The sequence below is a fragment of the Hyla sarda genome, chromosome 1 (assembly GCF_029499605.1).
Source record: "Hyla sarda isolate aHylSar1 chromosome 1, aHylSar1.hap1, whole genome shotgun sequence".
NCBI lineage: Eukaryota > Metazoa > Chordata > Amphibia > Anura > Hylidae > Hyla > Hyla sarda.
Window position 1 is genome coordinate 49,528,541 of NC_079189.1, and position 12,019 is coordinate 49,540,559.

At 42.9% G+C, this 12,019-nt stretch overlaps 1 protein-coding gene across 1 annotated transcript in view; it reads right to left on the minus strand.

Moving 5' to 3' along the window:
• Positions 1–12,019, minus strand: part of NOP14 (NOP14 nucleolar protein) — a 41,051-nt gene that overhangs the window by 10,458 nt on the left and 18,574 nt on the right. The window contains exons 10-13 of the mRNA XM_056555004.1: positions 10,565–10,650; positions 4,650–4,785; positions 4,432–4,533; positions 4,190–4,343 (exon numbers count right to left, since the gene is read on the minus strand). Coding sequence (XP_056410979.1) covers positions 4,190–4,343; positions 4,432–4,533; positions 4,650–4,785; positions 10,565–10,650 — 478 coding nt within the window. The remainder of the gene's footprint in view (positions 1–4,189; positions 4,344–4,431; positions 4,534–4,649; positions 4,786–10,564; positions 10,651–12,019) is intronic.

A 12,019-nucleotide genomic window follows, 5' to 3' on the forward strand; every position in this document is an offset into this window, starting at 1 on the left:
CAGTGGAACCAAATGGAGTGACTATATCTATTATTTCTGACATTGTATAGTGGGAAAGGATAAATACCCTCCATTTATCAAAGAACTTGCCAGTATGCGTGTCTCTGTGGCGTTCAGTGTCCAACCTGTCTATCCCACACAGCAGTTTTAGTTGGGAAATAAGCATGGCCTCGGTTGGTGTTTCTGGCCGTAGCCAGTTAGAGAAAAGACATCTCAGTGCCACAAGTAAAGTTATATGGACCAATGGAGGTGTTTTCCCTTCCCTTTGGGCATCCCTTTCCGGGGGTCTATTTTGGTGGAACAGTAGGGTTCTCGGTGTGAAGGGTAGGGTAATGCCCCAAAGATCTTTAACAAAACGTATTACCTTGTGCCAAAATTCCACAACCTGTGAACATGACCATACCCCATGCCACATATCAGTAAGGGGACTGGAGCACTTTGGACACTCTGTGATCCTGTCAGGGAAGTCAGGCGATGGACGTATGTTGAAACCATACAATGCTCTATGAGCAAATTTGAAGTAAGTCTCGCGCCATCTTTCATTTATGATGTGCCGTCGTATCACCTGCCATCCCCTCAGGACACACGCTGAAATATCTTCCCCTGGGACCCACTTCGACCAGTTAGATTGGGGGTTGTAGTTTTGCAACAGCTGGGGGCACGCATGTAATATACAACAGGGGCAGCACTATTTCTAATACATGGAAATCTGCAACCTTCTACTGGAGACTAGAAACTTCACATGAGCAGATAAGGGATCTGTATTCTGTAACTGTGAGGTCTTCTTGACCCACAAACCTAGGAATAAACTAAGAAGGCATTTAGTCCAGGAACAAGAGAATATTCATCTGTTAGGACACGGCTCTCGGACTTTTTAATGCTCATTAAACAATAAAAGTTTCTCTTATACAGAGTGCACAGAAAGTATTATAGGAAGACAGACTGTAAGTGAGCTACTATAGGTATAGAAAGCAGACTACAGTTCCTACAGTTTTGCTCCATCAAAGCTGCAGTCCCAAAGCCCAACAGCCAAGTGCAATGTATAGAATCTACAAAGGGTAATCTACAAGGTAATTGCCAATACCGATAATGCCCAAAATCGTGATTATCGGCCGATAATATTGGCCAAACCGATAATCTGTCAATCCCTAGTACATAAGAATTCACATGAAGCTTACGGTGTATATTATAGTTTCCGGTACACTGCCCCTTTAAAATACTGCTGCTTTCTAATATATAATTCGGCCAGGGAGGTAAACTGCAACGCCAGCCCTTGTTATGGCTAGGTTTGAGCCATAGGATTCCTATAAGGAAATGTATATTCTACATCAGTGGTCTCCAAGCTGCTGCCCTCCAGATGTTGCAAAACTATTACTCCCAGCATGCCTGGCAACTCCCAGCATGCCCATCTCGTCTATGTACTGGTTTCACCTTTCACTGTAAGCCTGTCTGTGATAAGGAGGAGACTACTAGGAATATTTCTCTACAGGAAGTGTCAGCTCATTATTAGGCTTAGTGGCCCAGTGGCTTAGTAAAAAACTGCAAGATTTTTAAGATTCTTTAAATGGGCACTCTCATTAAAACTAATTGTTGCTATTGTACTCCTTATGGTAAATAAAACATCTTTCTAATGTACTTTGTTTAAAAAAAAAAAACAACAAAGTTTTCTATGTTTTATTTGTGTTTAAAAAAAAAGCTGCCACTATGTGTCTCCATACTTGTCCAGAGCACATTTCCCCCCTCATCTCTCACAGAGACTTAGGACTCCTGTTGGCCTGGCAGAAATCCAAAACCAATCAAGAAATGCAGTCTGGAATGCTGAGGGGGGGGCGCAGCCTTAGCCAATCATGGCGTATCTCACACTGAACTGCTCTGGGCTGTGTGTAGCAGAGTGAGGGAGTACGTTTTCCCCTGTATGGCTTCAGATGATATCAAACCTGCTGGGGAACACCCCTTCCCAGTCTGTGAATCTGACTGAGCAGAAAATACAGAGCAATATCAAGGAAAAAAACTAAAATAATAAAAATAAAGGCAGGGGGTGGTTTATCATGATGGGGCAGTGAACTGGTAGGATTAAAAAATTTAACAAGATCATGACACTTTAAAAATATGGAAAATTCGAAAAAAATAATCACAAAAAAATGTGCTTTAAAATAAAAACAAGAACAAAGGAAATTTTCTGACAAAACATTCCCTTAAAGGCTTACACTTTTATACATAATTTTCATATATTTTACTTTGGAATGCAAAAACAAAAATAAAGGGGGAGATCAAAATGTGTGTAGGGGAAGATTGGTGTAGTTGCCCATGGCAACCAGATTGCTTCTTTCATAGGTCTCTTTAAAAATGAAAGGAGCGATCTGATTGGTTGCCAGGGGCAACTGCACAGCTCTTCCTCTACACAGTTTTTGATAAATCTCCCGCCAAAGAGTCCAAAAAGACAAAAATGATAAAGAGGTGTAAACCAAATATTTTACATAGACTGAGAATGCAAAAAGGAATTTGGTCCTAAAAGGTCATAAATTCATAAAACCCTTTTCCATACTAGTCTTCCAGATGGAAAGAAATTTGGTTAATTCACACAAGTTTCATTCAGCCTGAGGGGAGGCCAAAAGGAACAAGTGTTAATTGTACTATGCAGCAAGGTCTACTAAAGGTGATAAAATTAAAAAGTATGCACGCTGCCAGAGGACTTAAAGGGGTACTCTGGTGGAAAACTTTATATTTTTTTTAAATCAACTGGTGCCTGAAAGTTAAACAGATTTGTAAATTACTTCTATTAAAAAAATCCGAATCCTTCCAGTACTTATTAGCGGCTGTATACTACAGAGGAAATTCTTTTCTTTTTGGATTTCTCTTCTGTCACGACCACAGTGCCCTCTGCTGTCCATTTTAGGAACTGTCCAGAGCAGGGGAAAATGCCCATAGCAAACATATGCCGCTCTGGACAGTTCCTAAAATAGACAGCAGAGGTCAGCAGAGAGCACTGTGGTCGTGACAGAAGAGAAACCCAAAAAGAAAAGCATTTCCTCTGTAGTATACAGCCCCTAAAATGTACTGGAAGGATTAAGATTTTTTTAATTTAAGTAACTTACAAATCTGTAACTTTCTAGAGAGTGTTATAAAAAAAACTCTAGTACAGGGTTTCCCTACCAGGGTGGCTCTAGCTGTTGCAAAACTACAACTCCCAGCATGCCCGGACAGCCAAAGGCTGTCCGGGCATGCTGGGAGTTGTAGTTTTGCAACAGCTGGGGGCACATTGGTTGGGAAACACTGCTCTTGTAGTTTGTAGATCATGTATCTGTAGCTCAAGATTAGAGATGAGCGAACTTACAGTAAATTTGATTCGTCACAAACTTCTCGGCTCGGCAGTTGATAACTTTTCCTGCATAAATTAGTTCAGCTTTCCGGTGCTCCCGTGGGCTGGAAAAGGTGGATACAGTCCTAGGAGACTCTTTCCTAGGAATGTATCCACCTTTTCCAGCCCACCGAAGCACCTGAAGGCTGAACTAATTTAAGCAGGATAAGTCATCAACTACCGAGCCGAGAAGTTCGTGACGAATCGAATTTACTGTAAGTTCGCTCATCTCTACTCAGGATGTTTAGCTCCCGGGATTTCCTGGACTGGATAGAAAGACTAACTATATACAGGGATGCACTCACTTTCTATTCACATTCACTGGCATCAAACATATGTTAATGGTGTACTCTAAAGGAAAAATAAATAAATCACAACCACTAATTCCGGAAAGTTACACAGATTTATAAATTATTTTTATTTAAAAATCTTAATCCTTCCAGTACTTAGCTGCTGTATGCTCCAGAGGAAGTTGTATAGTTATTTCCAGTCTGACCACAGTGCTCTCTGCTGACACCTCTGTCCATGTCAGGAACTGTCCAGAGCCGGAGAAGTTTGCTATGGGGTCTTGCTCCTGCTCTGAACAGTTCCTGACAGGGACAGAGGTGTCAGCAGAGAGCACTGTGGTCAGACTGGAAAGAACTACACAACTTCCTCTGGAGCATACAGCAGCTGAAAAGTACTGGAAGGATTAAGATTTTTAAATAGAAATAATTTTACAAATCTGTATAACTTCCTAGCACCAGTTGATTTAAAACCATTTTTTCCCCCTCCAGAGTACCCCTTTAAAAAGGAACTGGAAAGAAACAAAATCATTTGATAATCACGTACCGACAGCAGCTTTGCGTCGCGTGGCCAAGTGAAGAATTCCCAGAAGGAAATTGATAAGCTCCGGCACAAACTTCTTAGACAGCGACACATACTCCAGAAACATGCAACCAATAAAAAGCCCAGCAGCAACGTCTTCTAAAGAAGTTACGGGACACTGGAACCAATACACAACACTGGTTATTACAGGTCACATGTCCGAGACTTAAAAATTTCATTTCTTTCTTACAAGCCTCGTCTCTCACCTTTGTTAGTAACTGGCTCATCACGGCGAAGGCTGGAGTAACCACCGGATGCCAAAAATCGGACGTAGGGAATAACATAGCTGTAATCTTAAAGTATAAGAGCTATAAAAAAAAAATTCAAACAAAAGGAATTATGACAATGAAATATTCTGCCATTACAGAGTATGGGTTACCAGCCGAGAGCTGAAAAGATACGGAAAAAAAATGTTAATACGTACAACATATAATGCTGGGAAGGGAGCTCTGCCTTTAGATTCAATCACTTCATCGAGGTTGCGAGAGATATCCCGTAAGGCGTCCCTTACACAATCAGCTGCTGCTTCAGGAAACATTTGGCACAAGTTGTACAGAGGTCTGAAATAAAAGAGAGAAAATGACACATTAAAGGGTTACATAGGTTAAATAGATGTGACATAAAAAAATATACCCCAAAAAACCCTCATTTTCTTTACTCCCATGCCGCCGCCAGAATCACAGAACTCTGTTCCCAGTGTTTTCCGTGCTTCTGGGTTTGGTGATGTGATACGGCAGCTCATTCAAATAAGTGGACGCAGTGATGTCTCGCCTAGTCGCTGTTTAGAGGACTGGCTGTGTGTGACGTCACGTCAGCAAAACCCAAAACGACACCAGGAACAGAGTTCAGCGATTACTGGGGCATGGGAAGGTAAGAAGGTGAGAAGGTTTGCTACAATCCCCCTCTGCGAGCAGATCTATAGGGTTAATTCACAAGAGTACCTCTTTAATGTGTTTCAGTAAAAATCCAGGCCCTTGCTCAAAGTTACTGACTAGAATCCAGTTTTCTATTTTTGTCCCTTCACTCATACTTGTCTTTACTGGGGAATACAGGAGACCATTGGTATAGGCTGCTGCTATTAAAGGGGTTTTCTAGTTATGAAAAACCTTATCCCCTCTAAGTGTCTGATCACAGGGAACCTGATCACTGGGAGATCCCGCAATATAAAGAATGGGGGCCTGTCCCTCCCTGCTGAGCGCTCCAGCATTCACCTTCCAAGATGTATTAGTCTAAGCCAGTGGTCTTCAACCTGCGGACCTCCAGATGTTGCAAAACTACAACTCCCATCATGCCCGGACAGCCATCGTCTCAAAAGGTAGAAACCATGGGCTGGGGACCAGTAGGGTAGGAAAGAAGTTCTTCTTCCTGGAGGAGCATCTCCACTTGGAATAAAGAAAAAGAGTGCAAAAAGGTGGGAGGGAGTGAAACTAGGAGAGAGGGATAGGAACATAGGGAGAAATGGCCTCTCTCGCACCACTGGGAAATGGACGTTGGAGGTGCGGAAAAGCCAGTAGGAAGAACCACAGACCTTAGAAACACAGCTGAGAATTGTGGAAGCTAAGTGATGGGATGTGGCTAACGTAGAGCAAGATCAGACCAGAAGCTATTACTGTTGCAATGCCTGTAGCATGTAATGCTTTATTTCTAGAACTGCTTTGAAAAGAAATATAAAGTAAAATAAAGTTAAAGGAGGACTTATGTGGTCTGTAAATGTTACCTTAAAGGGGTACTCCGGTGAAAACCTTTTTTCTTTTAAATCAACTGGTGGCAGAAAGTTATACATATTTGTAAATTACTTCTATTAAAAAATCTTAATCCTTCCTGTACTTATTAGCTGCCCAGTCCTGCCCACCCACAATAGGCGGGGCAGAACGGGGAAACGGCAGAGTACCGGCGCCGGAGTCCACTTACCGATCTGCGGAGGCTGCGGGCGGCGATGTCGTGCAGCAGGCTCCCTGGATCCGACGGAAGCCAGTAAGTTGCCTAGCAACATCTGGAGGGCTGCAGTCTGAGACCACTATATAGTGGTCTCTATACTATAGCACTTCAGATGTTACAAAACTACAACTCCCAGCATGCCCAGAGAGCTGTTTGGGCATGCTCTTACAAAACTACAACTCCTAGCATGCCCACACAACTGGTTGCTGTCTGGGCAAGCTGGGATTTGTAGTTTTGCAGCATCTGGGAGGGCCACAGTTTGCAGTGGTCTCTATACTGTAGCTCTCCAGATGATGCAAAACTGCAAATCCCAGCATGCTGGGAGTTGTAGTTGCGATTCCTCCAGCTGTTGCATAACTACATCTCCCAGCATGCCCTTCGGTGATCAATACATGCTGGGAGTTGTAGTTTTGCAACAGCTGGAGGCACACTGGTTGGAAAATATTGAGTTAGATAACAGAACCTAACTGAAGGTTTTCCAACCAGTGTGCCTCCAGCTGTTGCAAATGTGCAACTCCCAGCCTGCATGGTCTGTCAGTACATGCTGGGAGTTGTTGTTTTGAAATAGCTGGAGGTTTGTCCTCCCATGTGAATGTACAGGGTACATTCACACAGGCAGGATTACAGTAAGTTTCCTGCTTCAAGTATGAGCGCAAACTCATAGCAGGGAACTCATTGTAAACCTCCGCCAGTGTTACTGTACCCTAAAAACACTACACTACACTAACACATAATAAAGGGTAAAACACTACATATACACTGTCCCCCCCCCCCCCCCCCCAATAAAAATGTAAAACGTATTGTACGGCAGTGTTTCCAAAACGGAGCCTCCAGCTGTTGCAAAACAACAACTCCCAGCATTTCTGGACAGCAACTGACTGTCCAGGCATGCTGGGAGTTTAGCAACAGCTGGAGGCACCCTGTTTGGGAATCACTGGCGTAGAATACCCCTATGTCCACCCCTATGCAATCCCTAATTTAGTCCTCAAATGTGCATGGCGCTCTCTCACTTCGGAGCCCTGTCATATTTCAAGGAAACAGTTTAGGGCCACATATGAGGTATCTGCGAGAAATTACGCTACAAATTTTGGGAGGCTTTTTCTCCTTTTACCCCTTATGAAAAGGAAAAGTTGGGGTCTACACCAGCCTGTTAGTGTAAAAAAAAATTTATTTTCACAAGAGGTAAAAGGAAAAAAAGACCACCAAAATTTGTAACGCAATTTCTCCTGAGTACGGAAATACCCCAGATGTGGGCGTAAAATGATCTGCGGGCGCATAACAAGGCTCAAGAGTGAGAGCGCACTTTGTACATTTGAAGCCTAAATTGGTGATTTGCACAGGGGTGGCTAATTTTACAACGGTTCTGACATAAACGAAAAAATATAAATACCAACATGTGACCCCATTTTGGAAACTACACCCCTCACGGAATGTAACAAGGAGTATAGTGAGCCTTAACACCCCACAGGTGTTTGACAAATTTTCTTTAAAGTTGGATGGGAAAATGAAAAAAATTATTTTTTTTCACTAAAATGCTGGTGTTACCCTAAATTTTTCATTTTCACAAGGGAAAATAGGAAAAAAAAGCCCCCCAAAATTTGTAACCCCATTTCTTCAGAGTAAGAAAATACCCCAAATATGGATGTAAAGTGCTCGGCGGGCGAACTACAATGCTCAGAAGAGAAGGAGTGCCATTGGGATTTTGAAGAGAAAATGTGTCCGGAATTGAAGGCCACATGTGTTTACAAAGCCCCCATAGTGCCAGAACAATGGACCCCCCAACATGTGACCCCATTTTGGAAACTACACCCCTCACGTAATGTAATAAGGGGTACAGTGAGCATTTACACCCCACAGGTGTCTGACAGATTTTTGGAACAGTGGTCCGTGAAAATGAAAAATGTAATTTTTCATTTGCTTAGCCCACTGTTCCAAAGATCTGTCAATTGCCAGTGGGGTGTAAATACTCACTGCACCCCTTATTAAATTCTGTGAGGGGTGTAGTTTCCAAAATGGGGTCACATGTGGGGGGGTCCACTGTTTTGGCACCACGGGGGGCTTTGTAAACGCACATGGCCCCTGACTACCATTCCAAACAAATTCACTCTTCAAAAGCTCAATGGCGCTCCTCCTCTTCTGAGCATTGTAGTTCGACCGCAGGGCACCTGACGTCCACACATGGGGTATTTCCATACTCTCAAGAAATGGGGTTACAAACTTTGGGGGGTATTTTCTGCTATTAACCCATGCAAAAATGTGAAATTTGGGGGGGAAACACATTTTATGAATTTTTTTTTTACATATGCAAAAGTCGTGAAACCCCTGTGGGGTATTAAGGCTCACTTTATTCCTTGTTACGTTCCTCAAGGGGTCTAGTTTCCAAAATGGTATGCCATGTGTTTTTTTTTTGCTGTTCTGGCACCATAGGGGCTTCCTAAATGCGACATGCCCCCCCGACCAAAATTTGCTCTCAAAAAGCCAAATATGACTCCTTCTCTTCTGAGCATTGTAGTTCGCCCGTAGTGCACTTCAGGTCAACTTATGGGCTACCTCCATACTCAGAAGAGATGGGGTTACAAATTTTGGGGGGTATTTTCTGCTATTAACCCTTGCAGAAATGTGAAATTTGGGGGGAAACACACATTTTAGTGAAATTTTTTTTTTGTGTAACACCTGTGGGGTATTAAGGCTCACTTAATGCCTTGTTACGTTCCTCAAAGGGTCTAGTTTCCAAAATGGTATGCCAAGTGTTTTTTTTTTTTGCTGTTCTTTCACCATAGGGGCTTCCTAAATGCAACATTCCCCCCATAAACCCTTTCAGAAAAACGTACTCTCCAAAATCCCCTTGTCGCTCCTTCGCTTCTGAGCCCTCTACTGCGCCCGCCGAACACTTTACATAGACATATGAGGTATGTGCTTACTCAAGAGAAATTGGGCTACAAAAACAAGTATAAATTTTCTCCTTTTACCCCTTGTAAATTCAAAAATTGGGTCTACAAGAACATGCGAGTGTAAAAAATGAAGATTGTGAATTTTCTACTTCACTTTGCTGCTATTCCTGTGAAACACCTAAAGGGTTAAAACGCTGACTGAATGTCATTTTGAATACTTTGGGGGTGCAGTTTTTATAATGGGGTCTTTTATGGGGTATTTCTAATATGAATACCCTTCAAATCCACTTCAAACCTGAACTGGTCCCTGAAAAATAGTGAGTTTAAACATTTTGTGAAAAATTGGAAAATTGCTGCTGAAATTTGAAGCCCTCTGGTGTCTTCCAAAAGTAAAAACTTGTCAATTTTATGATGCAAACATAAAGTAGACATATTGTATATGTGAATCAAAAACAAGTTTATTTTGAATATCCATTTTCCTTACAAGCAGAGAGCTTCAAAGTTAGAAAAATGCAAAATTTTCATTTTTTTCATCAAATTTTGGGATTTTTCACCAAGAAAGGATGCAAGTTACCATAAAATGTTACCACTATGTTAAAGTAGAATATGTCATGAAAAAATAATCTCAGAATCAGAATAAGTAAAAGCATTCCAGAGTTATTAATGTTTAAAGTGACAGTGGTCAGAATTGCAAAAAACGGCTGAGTCCTTAAGGTGAAAAAGGGCTAAATCCTTAAGGACAATGACACCATGCCTTTACCTTGAAGGCTAATTCCTGCCCTAAACTGTGGACATATAATTTCTGTTTTCCGGGTGTGATAGGACTTGGAATTTAGGGTTGACTCTATGGGGAGATTATTCAAAACCTGTCCAGATGAAAAGATGCTGAGTTGCCCATAGCAACCAATCAGATATACCTATTTCAAAGAGTCTATGCACCTTTTTGATGTTTGTTTGTTTTTTTAATTGCGTAACAGTTTTACCACCCAGAGATGTGATAAAGTGACTAGCCGAATGGGAGCACCAAGACATAGGAAACATCATTCGTCTGCAGGTACATGCTTCACCTGCTGCAAACCTGCTCTGGGGAGTGATGTGGGCACAGCTTGGACTGAACTACTGCCTAGTGTAACATAGCTGGCTGGTGGTGACAGAAAAATAACAGCCCATCTATACTAGAGACTTTTCCCTGGTTGCATATTGCAGAGGGTCTATCGCTGAATCTATGGACCTAAGAGAAAAATGAAATACTAACTAGCTAAAACACTGATCTGGAGAAACCAGACATGTGTCTGCCTCCTACTGACACCAAGCTAAAACTAGTTAGCTCAGTAGGCGACTATGTCCTGCTCAGGGTTTCCCTTTTTCACTTGGTGTCAGCGCCTCCTAATAGCAGCATACACATGGTCTCCCGTGCCCCCGCCCCGCCCAATGTAGTTGCTGCTACAAAGGGGCAGATCTGTATGTGGCATTCATTCAAATCGAAATTGGGTTGCAAATAGTTACTTACATGATCATCTTGTCGACAGTCTGAAGATCAGGGGTTTCCTGCTCAACCAGATCCATGATATAATCCAGAAGAAAACCAAATAGTTTCTGAAAAAAAATATACAATGACACTTTACATTAAACATTAGCACTGAAAAAAATTACACATACAGCATAGTGCTGGGCATTATACCGCTATGAACCGGATACCGGGTTTTTTTTCTCCCACGGTATGGAATTTTGCCCATACCGCTATACCGGTCGGACCCCCCCCCCCCACCCTCCGAGTCAATAACAAAAAAATTTAACTTACCCGTAATGGGGGTGGTCCAGGCCATCCATCCTTCCTGTAGTGTCCGGCGGCATTCCGGGTGGAGGGTGAATCGGTCTGGGCAGGCTCCGGCCTAGTACGCTGCATAGACGCCGCTGCGCAGTGATGTCAGGTGCGTTGCTGCGCACGGACGTCACTGCGCAGCGGCGTCTATGCAGCGTTACTAGGCCGGAGCCTGTCTGGAGTGGAGAAGAGGACCCCCGGAGAAGAAGCACAGCCCAGACCGGTTCACCCTCCACCCGGAATGCCGCCGGACACTACAGGAAGGATGGATGGCCCGGCTCACCCTCCCCGGACGGTCCCTGCAGCAACTGGGAAGGCGAGTCAGGGTTCTGGGATGGACAGGGGTCTGTATAATATACTATACCTACAGTAGGCCCTCCAGCTGTTGAGGCCCTCCAGCTGTTGCAAAACTACAACTCCCAGCATGCCCGGACAGCCAACGGCTGTCCGGGCATGCTGGGAGTAGTAGTTTTGCAACAGCTGGAGGCACTCCTAGTTGGGAAACACTGACCTATACTATACACTACTATATAGTCCAACATGCTGGGAGTTGAAGTTTTGCAACAGCTGGAGGCTGTAGGGTTGTTTGTTACATCTATTTCAAAGGATAGCCCACTGCCCCAGTGTTCAGATCATTTAGTCCCAAAAGCCCATTTAGTTCCGCTACGCCACCTCAATGCAAGTCTCAATGTAAAAAAAAAAAATATACCGTGAAATACCGTGATACTTTAGAAAAATACCGTGATACTCATTTTTGGTCATATCGCCCAGCACTAACACAGCATTATTGAAGTCTCTCTCTACAAAAAGGCTTTAACTCAAGAATGAACACCAGACAAATTGGGAGTGGTTCCAATCCACCAAGTGTAGAAAAACAAAATATATAAAACTCAAAATATACACTTGGTGAGCAGCAATTCAATGCCTCCAATTAAATCCAGTCTGCTTCCATCCCTCTAGGTGGACATCTGATCTTTCAGATAACAAGAAAATGGGGAGAGCGGGCTGCACGATCTTATCACAAATCATTTTTTATGTCAAAAAGAACATTTGTTGCACTTGTTCCATTTTTTTGTGCAGCACGCTCTCCCCTTTTTCTTTTATTTTCTGAAGTGGTGTAAAGGATCTCTCTCACAGAGGAAT